At 37.2% G+C, this 23123-nt stretch overlaps 1 protein-coding gene across 1 annotated transcript in view; it reads left to right on the top strand.

Moving 5' to 3' along the window:
* Positions 1-8782, top strand: part of ABCD1 (peroxisomal ABC transporter 1) — a 263688-nt gene extending 254906 nt beyond the window's left edge. Inside the window, exons 22-27 of the mRNA XM_089424535.1 lie at positions 6569-6757; positions 6860-7078; positions 7191-7348; positions 7508-7560; positions 7700-7778; positions 7879-8782. Of these exons, the coding sequence (XP_089280661.1) occupies positions 6569-6757; positions 6860-7078; positions 7191-7348; positions 7508-7560; positions 7700-7778; positions 7879-7965 (785 nt within the window). The 3' untranslated portion in view covers positions 7966-8782. The remainder of the gene's footprint in view (positions 1-6568; positions 6758-6859; positions 7079-7190; positions 7349-7507; positions 7561-7699; positions 7779-7878) is intronic.
* Positions 8783-23123: the final 14341 nt, after the last annotated feature.

Here is a 23123-nt window from a genome sequence, read left to right as displayed (position 1 = left end):
GAAGGTCACCATTGACCAAGGGTAATCGTTAAGCTCTAGAAGTGAGGGAAAGACAAGCAAAGGTCAAAGGAAGGCTCAAAAGGTAGATCAAAGCTCACATGTGTGGCAACAACAACTGCTGGGGGGCCGAAATTTCAGATCTGCAGTGGAGGCCAAAATTCTGCAGCTGGAGGTCAAAGAAGTGCTACTGGAAGAGATTTGACTGGGTTTGACTGGATCAAGGTTAGCACATCATTCGGAGAGGTTGGTCTTGGTCTTGGAGGGTTCTGAGGTCAGCCTTAAGGTCTTGGACTTGGTCAATTGAAGAATCTATAAGGAAGAGAAGAGATTTGCGGGTTTTCCTCTCAAGGGGACTGGTTTTGGCCCTGGCTTGCAACCTATATTATGTGTTCTTGTTCTTTCTTGTTTTGGTAGATGCTTGATGATACACACATATAATAATAAGTAACAAAACTAATAAGTAAAAAGGCATCACAAGCAGTTATCAAGTAAAGAGAAATATCTATAATCCTTGCCCGTTAGATTTCTCAACATGGTATCATAGTTAAGGTTGACTAAGGTAATTATGATGATCTCTACTACGTTGAGGAAGCTCTTCAAGAAATGTTCAAAGGTAGCAAGCCATCTCAAAAGAGGCATCAAGGAAGCATGGAATCTTCTATTCAATACAAATAAGGAAGGAGCCAAGATAAAAGATGAAGGACTCTTCTCAGCACTCACTGGCACATTCCGAGATGAGAATATTTGGATAATCGATAATGGTGCATCTAGACACATGACTGGTCATCACAAACAATTGAAGACATCATCAAAGGGAAAATCTTCTTACTCAGTGGAACTTGGAGAAAATAAGAGCTATCTTGTAAGAGGAATTGGATCTACCTCTATAGAGCTAGAAAATGGAAGCAACATTCATCTCAACAACATCCTATTTTTTCAGGTTTGCATAAGAACTTACTTCCTATTTCATGTTTAGAAGATAAGGGTGATAGAGTAGCTTTCATTGATGGAAGAGTTGTAGTATGGAGTAAAAACTCAAGCATAGAGAATGCTATAGAGTAATTGGTATGCGTGAAGGAAGGCTTTACAGGTTGATAATTCCTGTTGCATAAGCTTTGGTTCACATCGAAATCAGCCCATGTGAACTATGGCATAGAAAGTTTGGCCATCTTCATTTCAAAATCCTTCCAACTCTAAGTTCTATAATAGAACGAATCCCCGAATTGAAAGAAGATCATGAAGGAGTATGCAAAGGATGTGCATTGGGTAAGAATACCAAGAGACCATTTGGAAGTAGTGCTTCACGGTCAAAAGAAATCTTGGATCTTATTCATTTCGATGTCTGTGGTCCTATGACTCCAAAATCACTTGGAGGTCATCTATATTATGTCACATTTATAGATGATCATTCAAGGAAAACTTGGGTTTACTTGATGAAATCCAAGGACGAAGTATTTACAAAATTTCAAGAATTCAAAGCTGAAGTTGAAAACCTTACAGAAAGGAAAATCAAGATACTAAGATCCAATAATGGAGGAGAGTGTAAGGAAATTATAGCTTTCTGTAAGGAATTTGGGATTAAGAGGGAGCTGATAGTCCCATATAATCCAGAACAAAATGGAGTTGCAGAGCGAAAGAACCGATCCATTGAAGAAAGTGTAAAAGCAATGTTGCATGATCAAGATCTACTGAAATTTTTGTGGGGAGAAGCCATGAAGACAACTGTATATATTCAAAACCGAAGTCCCCACAGGTCACTGGATAACAAAACTCCCAAAGAAGTATTCTCTGGGAATAAACCAACTGTAGATCATCTCTGAATCTTTGGTTGTATATATTCATATACCGAAGGACAAAAGAAAGAAGCTGGATCCATCAAGCATGAGAGGAACATTTGTTGGCTACAACAACTCCTCTAAGGCCTATGGAATCTACATAAAGGAAGGGTGTCATATAGAAGTTAGTCGAGATGTCATATTTGATGAAAGTATTGCATTCAAGAAACCAAAGGAACTTCCCATGGACTCGGATGATGAAGAACTTCCAATATTTGAAGAGGAAGTTGACAGGGAAGAAGAAGAATCTCACCATGAAGATGAAGGTTCCAGTGAAGCTATTCAACTTGTGGTCATCCCCGAATCAAGAAAGAGACCTAATTGGTTGAAATCAACACTACTTGATGCAAAAGGTCATGGAGCAACTCAGGGATCATTCAGAGAAAGGAAGAAGCCCAAACAATATTATGGGTATGCAGCGTACATGACAAAACTAATAGAAGCAGAGCCATCCACTTTTGAAGAAGCTGTCAATCATCAAGAATGGAAGGATGCCATGAATGAATAATATTAGTATATAATGAAGAACGGAGTTTGAGAGATCGTGCCTAGGCCCAATGACAAATTTGTGGTAACTTCCAAATGGATCTATAAGATCAAGCATGCAATAGATGGAAGTCTTGACAAGTATAAGGCAAGATTTGTGGCTAGGGGTTTCTCTCAACTTGAAGGCATCGACTAGGAAGAGACATTTGCTTTGACAACAAGGTATACAACTATACGTTCGTTGGTCTCTTTGGTAGCATTGATGGGATGGAACATCCACTAAATGGATGTCAACATTGCATTTTTGAATGGCACAATTGATGAGGAAGTCTATCTAGATTAATCCTTGGGATTTGTGGTTAAAGACAAGAAGATCTATGTTTGCAGATTGAAGAAGGCATTATATGGCCTCAAACAAGCACCAAGGGCATGGTATGCTAGAATGGATGCATACCTTCAAAGTTCAGAGGTTAGACTTCACGAAGAGTTCTGCTGATCCGAACCAATATATTAATTTTGTGAAGGGTGAACCAATAATCATTCTTTTGTATGTAGATGATCTTCTCTTGACAGGTCTAGAAGGTCGAATTGAAGAATGTAAGAAGCAATTAGCAACAAAATTTGGCATGAAGGCTTTGGGGATGATGCATTACTATTTGGGACTAGATGTCTGGCAAGAATCTGATGAGATTTATCTAGGTCAAGGGAAGTATGTGATCAAGATGTTGAAGAGGTTTGACATGATGAATTGCAAACCAATGAAAACTCCGATTATTACAAACTTGAAAAGACTAAGGAGTTTTGAATTTAGCCCGATAGATCCTTCTAAGTATAGACAATTGATTGGCTCACTGATGTACTTGGTGAATACTCGACTAGACATATGCTTTGCAGTAAATGTTCTTAGTCAATTCCAAGTGGAGCCGAAGCATGATCATTGGATAGCAACAAAACATATTTTGAGATATTTGCGAGGAACCATCCACTACTGCCTGAAGTATGATAGAAGGAATGATGTCCAACTAATTGGATATACAGATTCCAACTGGGGAGGCAGTGAGCAAGATGGAAGGAGCACTACAGGAGGATGTTTCAGTTTGGGATCCTCCATGGTCTCATGGATGAGCAGAAAGCAAGATACAATTGCTTTGAGTAGTGCTGAGGTTGAGTATATTGTAGCTTGTGAAGTAAGCAGAGAAGTGGTCTGGTTAAGGAAGTTGCTATCTGACCTATTTGCAGGACCTATGGACCCTACAGTGATACATTGTGATAACACTAGTTGTATACGATTGTTTGAAGACCCAGTATTTCATGGAAAGATAAAGCATATCAACAACAAGTATCACTATATTTAGAAGCTAGTACAAGATGGTGTATTGCAGCTACAATATATCTCCACTGATGAGCAAGTAGTTGACATATTGACAAAATCTCTTCCTAATAAGAAGCTTGTGTATTTGAGAGACAAGATTGGTTTGGTTGATATATCCTCCCTAGTTGAGAGGGAGAGATAGGCACATCATTCTTGTCTTCACTTGGGAAGACAGAATGGAGGATTGGGTAAACATCTAACATCCGATACTCTCTGAGGATGTGGTAGGGCATCCAAGATGAGAGTAGTTGTGGACTGATATTCTTTGAGGACTAGCTATCCAAGATAAGAATAGTCCAAAGAAGGTCATACTCTGTGAACACCCGGGTGGAGTATGTACCTTGAGAGACAATGATGATGGTGTCTAAAATCATTGGTCTCTCCAGTATTGTGCTCTGATCTTGTGGAGAATTAGAACTGTTAGTCAAGGCCTTGCTATGTGACAATGTTGGTTGGTATGATGCTATTACAGATGGGTTACCGATCTGAATCTTCTTATGAGATCTCTTCAGATTGAGAATGTCCATGTACCATATATGAATACATCCCTAGTTAAGAGGGAGTGTTGAAATGTGTAACTAGGTTCGGTCTTCATAAATATGAAATGTACTTTTGATTCTTGTAAAGTATAAAATGAAAGAAAAAACATTACGATTTTTTTTTGGAGCATGGGTTTGTCCTAGGTCAAGAAGTCAAAAGAGTTAGTCATAAGTTGAAGAAAATTGTCCAAATACCCTCCAAGACCAAGTCAGCCTAGTAGCCGGCAAATCTGCCTAAAAGGAAGAGCCACGTCCACCTTGAAGAGCCTATATATAGGAGAGAACTCGTCCTCCTTGAGACACATTCACTCATCTCTCATTTCTAGCGAAGAAGGAAGAAGAAAGCAGAAAAGAAGGAAGAGGACGAAGAAGATCTAGAGGACGAAGAAGATCTTTGTTTGGGTTATCTCTCCCTCACATGTGCTAAGGAGAACTAGGGCTTTTGTCGCAAGACCTAAGGTTTCTATCTACAAGTTCGATCTTGGAGAAAAAAGACAAGTAGGTCAAGTGAAGGTCACCAAGGGTAATCCTCAAGCTCCAGAAGTGAGGGAAAGGCAAGAGAAAGTCAAAGGAAGGCTCAAAAGGCAGATCAAAGCTCACATGTGTGGCAACAACAACTGTTGGGGGGGGGGCAAAATTTCAGATCTGCAGTGGAGGCCGAAATTTTGCAGCTGGAGGTCGAAGAAGTGCTACTGGAAGAGATTTGACTGGGTTTGATTGGATCAAGGTTAGCACATCATGAGGAGAGGTTGGTCTTGGTCTTGGAGGGTTCTGCAGTCAGTCTTAAGGTCTTGGAATTCATGAATTGAAGAATCTATAAGGAAGAGAAGGGATTTGCGGGCTTTACTCTCAAGTGGAGAGGTTCTGGCCCTGGCTTGCAGCCTATATTCTGTGTTCGTGTTCTTCTTGTTTTGGTAGCTGTTTGATGATCCACACGTAATAATAAGTAACAAAGCTAATAAGTAAAATTGCATCACAAGCAGTTATCAAGTAAAGAGAAATATCTATAATCCTTGTCCTTTAGATTTCTCAACACTTTGGTCATCCTCTTCTGCAGTATGACTCCTGGTTATATTCCATGCTTGACTAGTGGCATCCATTATCCCCAGTACTCAATGCTTGCTGGCTTTCCAAGGACCTGGGGAACAAACGGGTTTGGAGACTTCAGTGTTTGGTTTGTGCTGCTTTCTTATAAGCTTCGAGTTTTTGCTTGGTTTGTGATATATAGGGGGATTCTGTCCAAGGCTGGGTTAGTGGACTCTCTGATGGCCTTTGTCCTGTTCTAGTGATGCATATCTTTTGGGAGTATTTGTTTGCTAGGCAATGTTGGAAGCACATTAAGGATCAATATCCTACGTTGCGTCTAGGCAAGATTACTTGGTGCTCTACATTGTTTGGGGATTATCATCCTTGATTTATCCTGTGTTTGCAGGGATGTCACAGTATCTGAGGATCTCCGTTTTTTTAAATTCTCTACAAGTTTAGGTGTAAAACGGATTTTGATCATTAGGTCAGCTCTCTTCTTTTTGTTCCATACAGAAGTATGAGGTATGCCATCAGCTCTCGGCCAAGGGTGTTCTGTTGATAAAAGATTCTCAATCTTGCTTTTTGGACTGTATTCTGATTTTATTCAATATTAGTTGCTTTAAGGAAGACGTGAGGATGTTCCTTATGCCCGTCTGTTTCTTGTACAGCTTTTTGTAAATATAGGAAGTATTTAAAAACAAAGAACTTTATCACCCTTTTATGCAGCTCCCAAAGTGATTTACAATATTCCAACACAACGTAACTTTATTGATTACACGTACTTTTATTAGAATGCCATTATGACAATAATCATTAAATGGCAACACTAAAGACAATATAATTTGTTTGTCAACTTAGGGTAACATCGGGTATAGAAATTGTGGGTTGTATTTTTAATTCCGTTGATTGTTGATTACAAGGTCTTGTTATGATTCTGAGAAACAATTGCAACCTGTTACCTGTCTTGTCTTCTAAGAAAGGCGTAAGGTTGCTGTTTGTGTTATAGTACACGTTGAGAAAAATTATGTGAGATAAGAAGAGGAAAGAACATACTTGACACTGTTATTGACACAATATAGACATGCATTCTGATAGACAATTTTGTGAGTGGTAGAAGCATGGTCAATTTTTCCTTTTATCCTTTCTTACATTATTTGATCATTGTTTATATTTAACTCAGATGTGTTATCCTCGGTCAGTCCCTCACTACATGTACCCTGCCATTATGATTTGTCTTAGTCTCATTGACTTCTTTAGGTCACTAAAGGAAAATAATATAATTTAATTTCAATTTCAATTGGTGTTTGCAGATTTAGATCCTGCTTCACTTAATCCTTTAATGCTCATAGAAGAGAGGAGGAACTCATGGAAGTCTGATCATTCTCAGGATGGGAATATAATTTCCTTTTCAGAAGTTGATATTGTCACTCCTGCACAAAATCTGTTGGCAAGAAAGCTGACTTTCACAGTCACTCCACAAGAAAGCTTGTTAGTGACTGGTAAGAGAAGATGCTCTACAAAATTTGATTTAGTATGAGATCTCTTACGTAAAATTTTTGAGCTTCAACTGAAATACAATAAAATGATTATTTCCTTTACAGGTCCAAATGGAAATGGTAAGAGTTCTGTATTTCGAGTTCTGCGGGGCCTATGGCCAATAGCAAGTGGAAGAATTACTAAACCAAACCGGATGGACAAGCAGGAGGTATTTTATGTGCCTCAGCAGCCATATACTGCTCTTGGAACTCTTCGGGATCAGATTATATATCCACTAACTCTTCATGAAGCCATGTTGAAGGCATCCCAAGAATCTGGACAAGGTGAATGGGTCTTAGCAAATATTATTAATATCCTAAGACAAATCAAAACTGCTGAGTCAGGATGTGCAAATAGAATCCATTCATATGCCTAACCTCATGTTTGTAAATGCAGATGGTGACTGTGATGCTGCAGAGATACTGGATGCACGGTTAAAAAATATTTTAGAGAATATTAGACTTGTCTATCTTCTTGAACGAGAAGGGGGTTGGGATACCTCTACTAATTGGGAAGATATGCTATCTCTGGGTGAACAACAGAGGCTTGGCATGGTATGTATGGAATTACTCTATTTTGGAAGCTTAGCAATTCTTTTATTTTTTTCTGAACATGAAGATCTTTCATAATGTTCCTTTGTTTTGATTTTCCCCAGATGTTCCTTTGTTTTGTACACCTGGGGCCTAACTATTTTTCTTCGTATTCCTTGACAGGCTCGCTTATTTTTTCATAATCCCAAGTTTGGCATTCTTGACGAGTGCACCAAGTAAGTGCCTTCTAGTCAATTGATGATGCGTTCATGTGTAGATGCATCATGAACAGTGGTAGTGTCACATATCTATTAAAAATTACCAATATATGGATTCTTTTACTTTAAAGTATCCTCACGTTTCATCTTTTGGCAGTGCTACAAGTATTGATGTTGAAGAACAGCTGTACAAGTTTGCAGGGACTCTTGGCATTACAGTTGTGACTATTTCACAAGTAAGCTTGTGCTGTGTTTGCTTGCATTTCAAATTATGCATCACTATTGCATATAGCAAAACTGATCAACTAAAACTGCCATGTGCTTTGGCATTTGCAGAGGCCTGCTCTTATACCTTTCCATTCAACTGAGTTGCGACTGATTGATGGAGAAGGTAGTTGGGAACTTCGTTCTATCAAATCTTAAAGAGGAATGTGCAATATTGCGAAATTTCAGACTTTACATGGATGTCACGATGTGCTTTGATGAGACAGTGCTGCATTTATGGGGGCAGGTTTATTATTTTTATAGCCTATACTTATGAACTGGAAGTTCTGATCACTATTCAGTTTCTGGAGACCGTAATACTGAGACATATGCTGTATAATTGATTTTTAGATCATTTCAGGAAGCAGGTGGTCATGTACGGTCTTGCAGTTGATTTTCACCGTATAGGCAAATAGATGAAAATCCATGCTGGTGTTTATTATGCCAACAGTCGAAGGTGGTGCTATTTCCCCACAATAACATTGTATTAAATATCAACATCAGTTTGTAAAAATTAGATTTTGGGCCTGCAAAGGAGTCCATCGATTGGGGTTAGTGCTGTTACCAAGCAATTTGTTGGCAGCTGCTCATGTGCCTTGTTTACCAATAATACAAAAATTTCATAAGTAGCAATAATGGTTGGCAACACTGCTGAATTCATGAGCTGGTTTGCAGTTTCAAGCAGTTTTGTAACCTATCTGTATCATATCATTGCCAACAGACAGGATTCAAGATGCAGAATTTATTTATTAACTTTTAACAGATCGCATTTGCTTGATATTTGCTGTACTATGTACATGATTTCCATTCTCCAGGAAATCGGCTACAAATTGATTTGAAGATCACTTGAGCACAGGAAATCAACTACAAATTGATTTGATCACGTGACCACACCCTTGGAGGCGTATGTCATCTTATAACATTAAGAAGCAATTATTATCTAATAGACGCATAATTTATGTATTAACTTTTAACAGATCGCATTTGCTGGATATTTGCTGTACTATGTACATGATTTCCATTCTCCAGGAAATTGGCTACAAATTGATTTGAAGATCACTTGAGCACTGGAAATCAACCACAAATTGATTTGATCACTTGACCACACCCTTGGAGGCGTATGGCATCTTATAACATCAAGAAGCAATTATTATCTAATTGAAATTACGTTAGTTAAGTCATACTATTAGTGTTTCTGATATATAGAAATAGAGTTAATTGATAAAAGCAGAGAATAATTTGGCAATCTATGATGCTGCCAATATAAAACATCATTGACCCATTTTTCGTGATAATGGAGATGCCTATTAGTATTTGACATATCTAATGTGATGGCTTCGTCAGAGCTAAGAAAACGGAGCTAAGTTATAGAGAGAGTAAACAACCGTTATTGAAACTTTCAAGAGATGCGATTTTGTATGTGGGATATATGAAAATGCCCTTTTTAGAGTTGTGAGCAATGCCATTTATTTTATCTTTTTTATAAGCTTTTCAATTGGCCAGGTTCTAGACATTTTCTCCTGTCAATTTGTGTAACATAGCAAGGAATTTAAATTGTCAACGTATGTGAGACATTTGGTATATCTGACGTTGTCGCTGTCAGATAGAGATTTCCTTTCACCTAAACCACAACGTTATACCGGAGCAAAAGCTATAAATTTTATATGTGATCCATGCCCTTCTGAGCAGCTAGGCAAATGCATTATCTGTGCAGTGAGCAGAAGTTCGAAAATTCATACATGATGCATGCCCTATTGCGAAGTTCTGTATAGCACTAGGATGCAATCTGAAATGTCAACGTCTGACACATTTGGTAATTTTAAGGCTCTCGCTATCAGAGAGTGGTTTCCCTTCACCTAGAGCACAACGTTATAATGGAACAAAAGTGACAAAAAATGTCCTGATTATTGTCATTCTGGGCAGCTATATATATTAAGCCAATTCATTTTCTGAGCAGAAGTTGGAAAATTCGTATATGATGCAACTGTGTGTTTTTCGGGCCAATGCATTGTCTGCACGGTGATTGGTCATGAATTGTTATGGAAGGCTATATATCCAAGTTGCAACGTTGCAGTATGGGCTCCACTTGACGGATGGCACCATAGTTAAGTCACCGCGGTCATGCGTTATTATGGGAAGCTATGTCTCCAACTCGCAAACTTTTCAATATGGACCCTAATTAAATGCTGTCAGCATGATTAAGTGGATTAAAAAATTACATTCCACTTGAATCTCCAACTATCCTTGTACATGAAAACTATTTTAATATTTTGGGTTCCATTCTGATAGTAGAAGGTGATATAACAAGTGCACTTGTGCACAACAAAAAAATCATCTCCTCAACGTCGGTCAAATTTTTCACATTTACCTTCTATATCACACATTTGAACAACGAAACCACTACACGAGTGGAAGCAAAAGATACACAATGAGTCATACAACATGAATTTTAATGGGTTAATTGGTTAGATATTTATCAGTGTATTGACATGATCAAGTGGCAAGTTATTGGAGATCTCCAAATTAATATATAAAATTTTATTTACATTTTCTAAAGGTTGTTTGAGGTAATGAATCTATGGCATATTGTGATGTGTGATAATTTTGTACTTGGATTTAGTGGTTTACTAGAATATGCTTTTATAGTTGATGGCAAGGGAAATGATAAATAAATCACAAAGTTTAGCTTTAATAAAAATAGATAATAAATAGCAGGATTTTTATAGTTGATGGCAAGGGAAATGTTAAATAAATCACGAGTTTAGCTTTAACAAAAATAGTTAAAAAATAGATAAGAGATAGGAGGATGTATGAGCATTAATATTGATCCCATTATGATTAATCTATGTTGATAATACATTTAAATTTAATAATTTGTTGCAGAACATTTACACAATGGTATATAAAATTTCTACATAAACACTACAATATGAATGATAATCAAATTTGTATCATTATGTGTAATAATCTATCAATGGTTGAGTTGTAAAATCATTTATTAAATAAATACATGAGCAACAATAATGATCCACACCTTTATAAATGCGTAAATATTAAAATATGTCAATTTGGTAATAACAACAAATTTGGTTTTGTAGTTGTAGTGGGCTTCGTATGGAGTGTAACAAAAAAATTACACTTATAAAAGTTGATAAACCATAGGTCAAAGTTCCAAGTCCGATGTAGGTTAAGCAAATCCATTTATCCATAATTGCTGAGCCTATCATTGGCACCGTTCACCAAGAAAAGTTTTCAATATAAAATTTTATTAGCTTTTTGTTGTTTTCTTTGCTATTGTGAACTATTATTACTATGAATTTACTTGCAAAGATCTCAATGTAAATAAGTGACAATAAAAAAAACAAAATGTGCACATAAGGCTATGCCTTAGAGAAGTGAATGTGTGGAAATGCTAGAATGGAAATCGCTCGCTTGACTCTTTTGTGGATTTCATTGATCTTAGATTAGAAAGGGCTTTTATGAGCTTCAACAACATGCATTGAACTCGAGATGTTATCAATGTTTCATATTTTGCTTCTCATCTCTCCACTATTAACTTATGCTCTAAATTATGCTCATTGGATATTTATAAAATTCCTATTGGGTAGATAAAATAATTCTTTTAGAGCTTTTTAGTTGTGTAATGAACTACACAATATTGCGATGATGAATTTTTGTCTTGATCTGCTACCCTATTGTCTATTTGACCCTATTGTCTATTTGTGGATCATGGCTCTACTAGAATCAAAATTGATGCCATTCCTAAAACTCTTGTACATCTTCATTGTCTATGCATTGGACTATTGAACAAATCTATCCCCTTTGAGATTTACTAGTCTCAGTGTATCTTCTCTTTTTTCAGATTTTTTGGTCCCAGTGCCCAAGAGATACCACTATACAAAGATTTGATCATTAGTCTCTAGCTTTTATGACTCCAACCTAAGCCACAAATAACCCAATGATGTGGCCTAAGCTGCATATAACCACAGTATGCAATTAAGATTGCATGTCACACTGTGTGTACATGTCCCAGGAATTTCTAATATTCCTTTGTCTTAGTAAAACCTTCACAAATCAAGGTTTAAGGCTCCTTAATTAAACTTTATGCGGAAACATTCATTTAACTATCCACAAGTTATAACTTTGGGTTACTTTTCACCTCCGACGTTTATTAACCATACCCTAGTCTTTAGACTTTAGTTAAACTCAAACTTAACCCATAAAACATTGATCCGCTTATTTCTATTATAATTCCCATATAATAGGAATATTTCATAATCACGCTTAAAACTTTACCTTTCCGCCATTCCACAAACCTTTGCACATTCATCAATGCTCTATTTAGTGCATTAAATCTCCGTCGTCGATCTTATTCCTTGATCCAATGGTTATTGCGTCACCTGATCATTAATTCACCCGAGCGATCTCTACCGTTGATCTACTCCGTCCAATCCAACAGTTGTCGCGTCACCCGATCGCCAACAAGCTTGGCTAATCTTCACCGTTGATCAATCCAGTTTGCGTTGGAAATAACAAGAAGAAATGCTAAAAAGAGAAATGCTAAAAGTAACATTGCTATAAATAACATTTCAGGTACCAATGTTGGACATAGCAACAAGGAACGAAAAATGGAAGTGCTAAAAATAACATTGTTATAAATAACATTTCAGGATAGATTCCAATTTTAGTTAGTCCCTGAACTAAAATTGAGAAGTAAAATTCGAATTTGATCTTAGCAGCGATTTGTAAAATAATTAATTAATTCATCTTGAGTTAATTAATTGTAGGAAATCAAACATGAAGTCTATGTGAAGACATGCAACAATTTTCCTTTTGATTGAGGAAGTTATTCCTTAGTTAAAGAGATAAGGATGAGTTGTAATTAGTTAACTCAGTTAACTAAGTTAAGTCCAGTTAGATTAGTTCAAATAGTTTATCGAATTAATTGTGAGTTCAGTTAGTTAATGCATGCATGCATGTAACTGCTGCACTTCAGATAATTGAATATTCTCTCATAAATAACTCGTGCATGCCAGTTCAGTCAGAGACCCAGTTGAGATCAGAGTATATGGGACAATGTATTATCATTTGGAGGAATTTTCCTATATAGGAAACTCATCCATGTAGAAGGAATCATCTCATTTAGGATTGCGCAGTTACTACTGAGCCAAGTGAGCCGTGTGAGGTGGGAATTCACACAAGTGGAAGCATTAGACCCCAGGGAAAACTGTGCAAGAAAATAGGAGGCTTGGAGGGCAGAGGAGAAGGTTTATGAGAAACCTTTGACTGTTTATGAGCAGCGGAGGGATTGTACTGAGAGCTGGATAGTTTGTGAGCTAAAGCTTTGTGTAATTCAGACATATTTCCACTTGTATGATAATACAGAGACCGGGGTTTTTAGCTGAGGCTTTCTCCAGAGTATTCCTCTGTGTTCATGTGTGATTGATTTCTCTTCATTTGTTATATGTGTTCTAATTGATTTTACTCAAAATCGATTAAGCTTCCGCAAGTTTGATTGTAGAAGTAGATTAAGTATTTTGCTTCAGTACATTGCATAATCAATTTAATCTACAGTGAGAATTTCTACATGGTATCAGAGCCAAGTTGATCAAAGCGAAGAACAATATACAAGAAGGGAGAAGTTCGAAGTTTGAGGTTCCTGAATATAGAAATCGAGTTCTTATCACATCTCAATTTCACCAATGGCATTCAACAGTTTAAGACTCGAGTATGCCCTTGATGGCAGCTCGAATTATATAGCCTGGAAGGATCGCATGGAAGCAATATTAGAGGATAACGGTCTAAAGGACTTCATTGATCAAGAAGTCCCCAAGCCAGCAACCACTGATGCTACAGAATTGGCGGAATGGAAGAAATGTGTTGTTAGAGCAAGGAGAATCCTCCTGGAGGGAGTTCGAGACCACATTCTCTCGAGCCTCATGGGAAGGAGACATCATTTTCAATGTGGAAAATATTGAAAGATCTATATCAAAACAACAACGATAAGAGGAAGATGGCGCTGAAAGACAAGCTTCGGAAAATCAAGAGTGAAAAGGGCAAAATGATCTCTACATATCTGAACAAGCTCACCACCTACAGGGATGAGCTTGGAAGTGTAGGGATCACGACTACTGATGATGACATGGTGAGTCTTGCACTCCCCGGTCTTCCTAAGAGTTGGCATAGCTACCAAGACTCTGTCAATGGAAGAGAAAAACTGCTAGATTGGGAGCGACTTTGGTCAGATTTGATGCAGAAGGAGATAAGAAGAAACACCAGAGATGGATCCTCATCAAAGCAAGATGATGAGGAAAATCTAGCCTTAGCGAGTAAGGAGAGGAAGGGGAAAGGGAAGACGTCCCATTCCAAATCCAGTTCTTCCCATGGTGGGAAGAAGTTTGACAAATTGAAAGTGGGATGCTTTCATTGTCATGAAGTGGGCCATTATGCTACGAATTGTCCATAGAAGGGATCCAAGGAAGGATCTGAAGGTGAGGCATTGGCCTCATAGTTCGAGTTGGATTTCACCCTCTTCACATGCATGGTTTCATCCATGGTGGGATGTGATTGGTTTCTTAACAGTGGAGCTTCATTCCACATGACCGATGATAAGAGCTTGTTCAGTACCTTGGAGGAGAATGATCTCCAGATACTCATAGCAATGGGTAATAATGAAAAGTATAGTGTCTTGGGAGTAGGCATAGTTGTTTTTCAGAGGGAGCATGGAGCTCGCATTACCTTGACATATGTGAAGTATGTGCCAAGACTGAGAAAAAACTTGGTATCGATCGCAATGCTGGAAGACAAAGGCTATGATGTAGTTTTCAGTAAGGGGAAGGTTTTCCTTAGACACATCGCCTTGAGACATGTGAAGTAGATCGGTTCATGAGTCAAGAACTTGTATTCTCTTGAGGTTCAAGATGTATGCAAAGCCTTAAGGAGCAAGGCAACTGATGGAGACTTGGTGGTTCAGAGGGAGAGTACATTACCTCTCAACATGCCACGCCAGAAGAAGTCTCAGACAATAGTAGAGGAGCCACAATTGGTGAAGCAACTTCAAGAGGTTTTGGAGCAACTACAACTGGAGAAGCAGAGAGGAGACCGAGTGGAGGCATACATTCATGCATAGATCTCTAGTAGGGGGCAATTTCGAGCCAAGTTGGTAGAGGGATCACATGCATCCATACCTCCAGGTGTGAGGTGGGGCAATGTGAATTGATTGTCTCAAGAAGGTTGAAGTAGGGGTAGGATCCTTGAGGTACCCAGCCTCTTTGATTAGACCTTGCTACAGGAGCCCCGACGAATAGTAGCAAGACTGACTAAGTGGGTAGAGAGCTACAGTGCATGACTCCCAAGATAGTGTAGAGCTAGCATGCTGCAACAATGCGAGAGGCACAAGAGTGTTGCACCAGTGTAGGATGGCACAAAGAGGTGTGCAACAGTGCGAGATGCATAGAGTGTTGCAACAGCTTAGAGGTCACAGAGGGAGCACTTGTCAGTGGCAGAGGGAACTTCAACATCAGAGGGTGTTTCTAGCCCAATAGAGAGGTCAAGTTGGGAGATTTTTTTGTTTCTAGAGTTGTTGGAGCAACAAGACTTGGGAGAAGTGTTGCATGCAGATTATTCCAAAGGTTTAGGATCAGGTTCAAGTTGAATGCATTTCTTGTTGAGAGGGAATGTTGGAAATAGCAACAAGAAATGCTAAAAATCACATTGTTATAAATAGCATTTGAAGTACTAGTGTTGGACATAGCAACAAGGAATGAAAAATAGAATTGCTAAAAATAGCATTGCTATAAATAGCATTTCGGGATAGATACCAATTTTAGTTAGTCCCTGAATTAAAATTGAGAAGTAAAATTTGAATTTGATCTTAACAGCTGTTTGTAAAATAATTAATTAATTCATCTTGAATTAATTAGTTGTAGGAAATTAAACATGAAGTTTATGTGAAGACATGCAACAATTTTCCCTTTGATTGAGGAAGTTATCCCGTAGTTAAAGAGATAGGGATGAGTTGTAATTAGTTAGCCCAGTTAACTGAGTTAAGTCCTGTTATATTAGTTCAAATAATTTGTTGAGTTAATTGTGAGTTTAGTTAGTTAATGCATGCATGCATGTATCTGTTGCACTTCAGATAACTGAATATTCTCTCATAAATAACTCATGCATGTCAGTTCAGTCAGAGACCCAGTTGAGATCAGAGTATGAGACAATGTACTATTAGTTGAAGGATTTTTCCTATATAGGAAACTCATCCATGCAGAAGGAATAATCTCCTTCAGGATTGCGCAGTTACTACTGAGCCAAGTGAGTAGTGTGAGGTGGGAATTCACACAAGTGGAGGCACTGGACCCCAGGAAAAACTGCACAATATCTAATTAATTCCTATTCGAATCACTCAAAACATTAATAATTAAATACATAAGAATCCATCTTCCTTGAAAACACAAGACCCCCTAAGTTAACTAGAACATAATGAAATTTCCGAGCTGTGTGCTCCTGCATCAGACTCCCAAGGTTAAAATAATCATGATCTCCTGATCATGTGCTTCAAACCTTTGTCTTACTGGATCCCATACTTTGTTATGTAATTTGTCTTTGATTGCTGCTATTGTTTGTTGTTGTTCTCCAGGTTTCTACACTTTATGTTGCTTTGTTCCACTAGCTATGCTTTCATAGTTTGCTGCTGTCTTTCTCTTTCTGCTCCTCCTTGGCCTTCTCACTTCTGTTTTCTTCTGAGGCACCTTCATCACCAATCTTATTATTCTTTCAATCTCTATGTCCAACACATGCTTGGTTTGGTACATACTCTGCCATTTGTTGTTGTACTCTGTCCACTCATCTTTAAACTACTGTTTGTTGTCTTCTCTTTGAAGTTGTTGGATCCTTACTACCGTCCTTTCATCCTTACCCTCTTGTTGCTGTCCAAACAACCTTTGTTCAATCTCTGTAAATTTACTTCCAAAAAGTAAATTGTCCTCCATTTCTTTTGTACTTGATTCCCCTCAAATACATTACTATGTTGTTGATCAATTCCAGCGTATTTTCCTTCCTCTTCCTTGACAACCCTCAATAATTGTCCCTCACTTCCTTGACTAATTTTGACAATCAATTTAACTTCTTCAAGCACAATATCTTCATGCTTTTCATCTTCCTCATCAGTATGTCTGACCTGGAAACTTCCAATCTTCTTTAGTTCTAAAATTGACTTTTCAACTTGAAACATGTCTGTCTCATCTTCATGAAATCCTGTAACCATAAACAATTATTAGAATTAAAAATATAAGGCCTCATTACCTTTTCCTTCTTTGGAAACATCTCAGTATGCTGCTCTGAGTTTTCCTTCAATTCCTTTGTCAACACATTAGTATGTTGATTTAAACTCTCCTTCATATCATCTGTTTCAATGATATCTCTCTGCACTAGTTCACAATAACGAATTCCTTCTATAATGTCAATTTGCTGAACTTTCATTACCATCTCCTTTTCCTTATGATTGTCATTCATGACAATTTCTTTGTCTTCCTTTTTCAACAATTTATCCTGAGTATATATCCTCTGCTTTTCCAACTCCCTTTTTTGAAAGTCTAATTTATCATATAACTCAATAATTTCAATTGGAGTAGAATTTGGAAATTTTACACAATTTTCCATACCTTCCTTTGTTATTGACCAATCATCAGATGTCCTTTCTCCATTTGCTAAATCTTTTGCATAGACTTTTTCTTTCTTAACATCTTTCAGTAGATGTCCTTCTTCTTCAATAAATTTTGCCTTGTTGTCTCTCTGTAACCCTTCTTCCAGAGCTATCCTTGTCTCATCATCTACATTAATATTCTCCTGCATTTGTTCTTCATCAATAACATTAATCAAATTCATTATATTACCTCTATGAGATAATAGATCCTGATCTTCCATCTCTATGACAACTTCAAATGATTGTCTTCTCTCATTAAGTAACTCATCCACCAACTCTTCCTGCTGTAACCAGTCAAATTATTCCTCTTTTGAGAAATATTCTTTGTCACCTTTCGCTTCAAGATCTTCATCCATCCTGAAGACATCTTCACAAAGTTTCTTTTCTCTTGCAATACCTACAATCATACACAAACTATCAGTTTTAAAAACATAAGACCTTGTGGTCTCACTTGATGCTTCAGTCATCATATCTCCTTGCTGTCTTGAATTCTCATAATAATTTATAAGATCTTCCACAGATCTCCAATATTCATCTTTACCCATAACTTCACCCTATTTTGCTTCACAAATGGAAACTTCCATTTCCAACTCAGTTTCTCTGAGTTCTTCCACCGACCACTTCATTTGCTTTTACTATAGCCTTCTCTATAACTTAGACCATTTCACTGCCTTTTTCCTCAAGACCCAACCTTGTCTTTGGTTCTCTTCTAGTATCATACTTAACACATTGAGTTGTTCTTTTAACTCTGCAATCTCCTTGTCACGCTTCTCTTGACTCATTCTCTTGCCATTTGCCTTAGCATAATCCTTCTTCACTTTTCTTTTACTGTGGTCTTCCTTAGAACCTCTATTATCTCTGTTATGAATATCAATAGTCATCTTCTTCTCTATCTTCATGAGTTCCTCACTCATTTACTATGAGTTGCATTAAAGCCTCTGCAACAACAAGTCCTCCCTTCTGCCACTTACTTCACCAAGCTTTCCTCTGTACTTGGTCTTTTGGCAAGCACTTGGTTCTCTATTCTCTCGAACCTTTTTGAGCACTTGTCTTTGCTCCTTCTAGGCTTCAACTCATCTGCACCTTTTAAGAACACAACTGTCCTCTTGTATTTCAATCACAAATGAAATACTAGGTTCTGACCACCTTTTCTTTCACTCAGAAATTCTTACCAGCTTTCTTCATCCCTTAGCAATTCTACCCACATCCTCTATAGAATTTCCTTTATGATCTTTCTGTGAGCTACAACAAAACCTTTGCAGTAACAAGTTCCTTCCTCCTACTCATGCCTCACTAATCTTATCTCCTCTGAGCTCAGTCTTTTGGCATCTCTTTGGTTCTCTCTTCTGGAACTAATTGAGCACTCCTTTCTCTAGGTTGCTGCAATCTTCTCACTTTCTTCTGCCGCTACCTTCAAGACCTTTGCATGATCTTGTTCTACCATTCACCTGCACTTTGAATGGATTGTTCTCAGTTTTCTTTGCATCTACAAATTTTGCTACAATTTATCTTTGTGTGCCCACTGTTTGTCAGATTTAAAATCTGATTTCCTCTTGCCTGCATACATACCTTCACAACATAAACCTGTTCTAAGTTTTCTCAAAGAATTCTTACACACAAAATTTCCTTGTTCTGCTTTGATACCAAATGATGCTAGCCTAAGCCGCAAATAACCCAATGATGCAGCCTAAGTCACATATACCCACAGTATGCAATTAAAATTACTTGTCACACTATGTGTGTACATGTCCCGGGAATTTCTAATATTCCTTTGACTTAGTAAAACCTTCACAAATCAAGGTTTAAGGCTCCTTAATTAAACTCTACCCAGAAACATTCATTTAACTATCCACAAGTTATAAATTTGGGTTACTTTTCACCTTCGGCACTTATCAACCATACCTTAGTCTTTAGACTTTGGTTAAACTCAAACATAACCCATAAAAAATTAATCCGCTTATTTATATTATAATTATCATATAATAGGAATATTTCATAATCACACTTAAAACTTTACCTTTCTGCCATTCCAAAAACCTTTGCACATTCATCGATGCTCTCCTTAGCACGTTAAATCCCCACAGCTGATCTCATTCCTTGATCCGACAGTTATTGTGTCACTCGATCATTAACTAACCCAGACAATCTCTACCGTTGATCTGCTCCATCCAATCCAATGGTTGTCGAGTCACCCGATCGCCAACAAGCTTGGATGATCTTCACCGTTGATCAATCCTGCTTGATCAAATGGCCATTGCACAATCTCGTGTGAAATATTGCATGACCCATATTAGGTCAAGAGCAGGCGAGAAAAGTGGTTTTCTCTCTCCATCGTATGCTACATGTCAACCGCTAAGGCTAATCGCGTAGAATTCAGAAATACCATTTACTACCTTTAGGGCATGCGAGAAACTTCTTACCCCTTGCAAGACTACTTCATCCTTCTTCTAGCACGTGGGTTTAATCTCCGCCATTCATCTTCTTAACTTTATTTTGCGCGACTTAATCTTAGTTGTCTATCACACATAACCTCGTCCATTGATCTCACTGATCCAATGGTCCCTGTGCACCGTTACGTTCTTTTGGTTCTTACTGTGTAATCGCCCATTCGGCTTTCTGCCTGTGTATTTGTCTTCGCCTCACGATCTTCATTTGTTCTGATCTCGATCTCCGCTTGCACCTTTATGCTTCCTTAACCTTCGCTATAACGTTAAAGGATTTCTCCAATGATGTCTGTGTGTAAAACCATAACACTCCTCTCTGCACTTCTTCTCTGATTCTGCACACTTGCAACCTACGTTACGCAAAATTACTGAAGTTCACACACAACTTATAATTCAAATACACATCAAACAAACTCAAAATCGAGTTATATGTATTAATAAACAATCATTTACACAAGAATTTCTTCCTCAGCCTAATTTTCAATATCAGTGGCCTTTCCTTTCCTGACCGTAGGCCTAAATGACTGACTCTCTGACCCCTGACTGACTGACTGACTGACTCTCTACCTTTTTGGCTTACATTTATACAAAAGGTCTCTGTTAACCAATTCTGGTTCAGATCCTTAATCTATTGAACTAAATCCTGAATATCTTCTAAGTGCACTTTTAACTCCAGTAATCCCGAAGAATCCTCTCTAGTTCCACGAATCATGACACCACTTTCTAGTCTAAGACTTATTATTGATTTCCAACTCTCTCGTCATCACTCATCATCACTCATGTTCTCCTACATTCGAGAGCATTTACAAATATCCTCACAATATCTAATTAATTCTTATTCCAATCACTCAAAATATTAATAATTACATACATAGGAATCCAACTTCCTTGAAAACACAAGACCCCCTAAGTTAACTAGAACATAATGAAATTGTTGAGCTGTATGCTCTTACATCATTTTACAACTCAATACAATTGTTTGCACTTTTGGATATTCTCATGTGTTTTATTATGTGGCAACTTAATGGGTTAAATTGAGGATATTAAATTATCAACTCAGGATTTTGTAAGCTTGTGAGATGTAGGCTCTGTAAGTGCAAGGCCAAAACACCTAGACTATTGAATTAAAAGATACTTTGTTTGATAAGACACTTCCAGAAACTGAAGTCAAGTACACAAGTTAGCTTACTGAATGACTCGACTAATTCTTATTGCTTATTTAAACTAATAAATAAACTCAGGATATTACAATGCAAGAATAAAAATAAGGGAATTTGGTGTTGTAGTTTCGAGTTTTGTGATCTCTCAACTTCTTTAGATTCTCACTTTTAACACACTCAGATTTGTAGTGCACACATACATTTGGCCGATAACACACTTGTAGAAATTAATGAGTAGAAAGGAAAGAACAATAAAGCATGAATAAATTAACAACTCAAGAAAGTAGTCCATTAATAAAGGAAATAAGAACGATTGGTTCATGCACAACTGAAACTAGAAAAAACAAAAGCAAAAGACACATAAGAGAATAAATTTTTGGGCTGTGTATACCAGAGAGAGGGGCCCTTCTCCCCTTTCCACAAACCCCTAAGGAAGGCTACAACATTGATTGGAATAAGCAAAAAAGGACTTTTTATTCTAGCATCAAGAAATTATAGAACTATTTTTACATCACTACTCAACCTCTATGTTGGTGTATCTATTCCTTTATATCTCTATTGTGCTATGTGTTCTATTGAGTGTCTCAAATATGAGATATCCACATACATTTATACATACAACATACATTTCATAGAGGGAAAGAGGTTACACTAACATGAGGTCAATTCGTCAATAGGTTGTCTCTCAACCAACACATCTATGATTTAACTTGAATAAGACAAGGAAGATTTTTATGTTGATGGATTGATCTCAATTCGTTATCTATTGTTAGTGAATATCTTGGAGAGATTTGTAGCACCAGATCCACTTGTCCAATCATAAGCTAAAAATTTCGTACTGACTTCCACGTGTTGTCCAAATCTTTGACCACGGATCCACAAAGCATTTGATGAGGTTGGTGATTAATTAATATCATGGAAACCATATTGATTCCCATCTTAACAAAATGCGTGTGGCTATTTTTTTATTTATTAGGTGCAACCAAGCTAACTAATGAATAATTCCAAAAACAAGTGTATAGTAAATTCTAAATTTAATTAGAGGATGTGTCCATATAGATAACATTTTTGAAATTTGACCATATTTTACTCAATTTATGATATTCAACACAAAACCCATGTATTATATATATATATATATATATATATATATATATATATATTCATCTTCATTACTTTGAAAATAATGTGGAAGAACAATCTCTCAAAATAGCCAACTATATACTTCTGGTAACGAATTTGCATTTTGACAACATTGAGTTGCTACCGGATTTCTAGAAACTATATGAAGGCTCCTAAAACTTACAAGTGGTTAGGTAGTGACAATATCTATTTTAAATACACATCAAAACATGGGGAATCATTAAAATTAATGGTCACATGCTTCATGAAGCTTTTAGAGGGTAAAAGTTGATGATATATAATTATGTGAACAATAGATATGTGGGGAAGTGAAATAATAATAGGCTAGATGGTTGTTCAAAACATGTCAAATCCAAGGCCCAACATTTATTCACACGAACATCATGATGGATTGCATGATGCATATGTGGTGTCCATGCATGATGGATTGCATAATGCATATGTGGTGTCGAAGAGGCTCCTTTTGGTCTTTTGCAATCTTGATGATGTGAGTTAGAATCATGTCCTATGATGTTGCTTTTTCTTGGCTCACGTGTGGAGGGTCAAGTGGAGTCATTGTAGCAGTGAAAGCTCTATTGGTCAATGATCTCGGTTGGCGATGGTGGTGGCTGTACATCAAGGACTGCTTGTTGAAGTAATTCTTGTCGACAACCTTTCTATGCATGATCTTCCTTGTTGGAAACTTTCATTGTTAGTGATTAAGTCATAAACTATTGTGGATATTCCATTGGATAGTTCATCACAATAGATCTAATAAATATTTACTAATGTACGAAAATCTATACTGATGGTTAATTTTCCTTAGATTTTATGGATTTTTTAAATCATTGTTTTTGCTTATGCATGCAATAATGCAATGAACGAAGTTCA

Source organism: Pinus tabuliformis, chromosome 4_2 (assembly GCF_031772625.1).
Source record: "Pinus tabuliformis cultivar Carrire ecotype Pingquan chromosome 4_2, CPIR1, whole genome shotgun sequence".
In the NCBI taxonomy this organism is placed as follows: domain Eukaryota; kingdom Viridiplantae; phylum Streptophyta; class Pinopsida; order Pinales; family Pinaceae; genus Pinus; species Pinus tabuliformis.
This window is presented reverse-complemented; position numbering and strand designations above follow the sequence as displayed.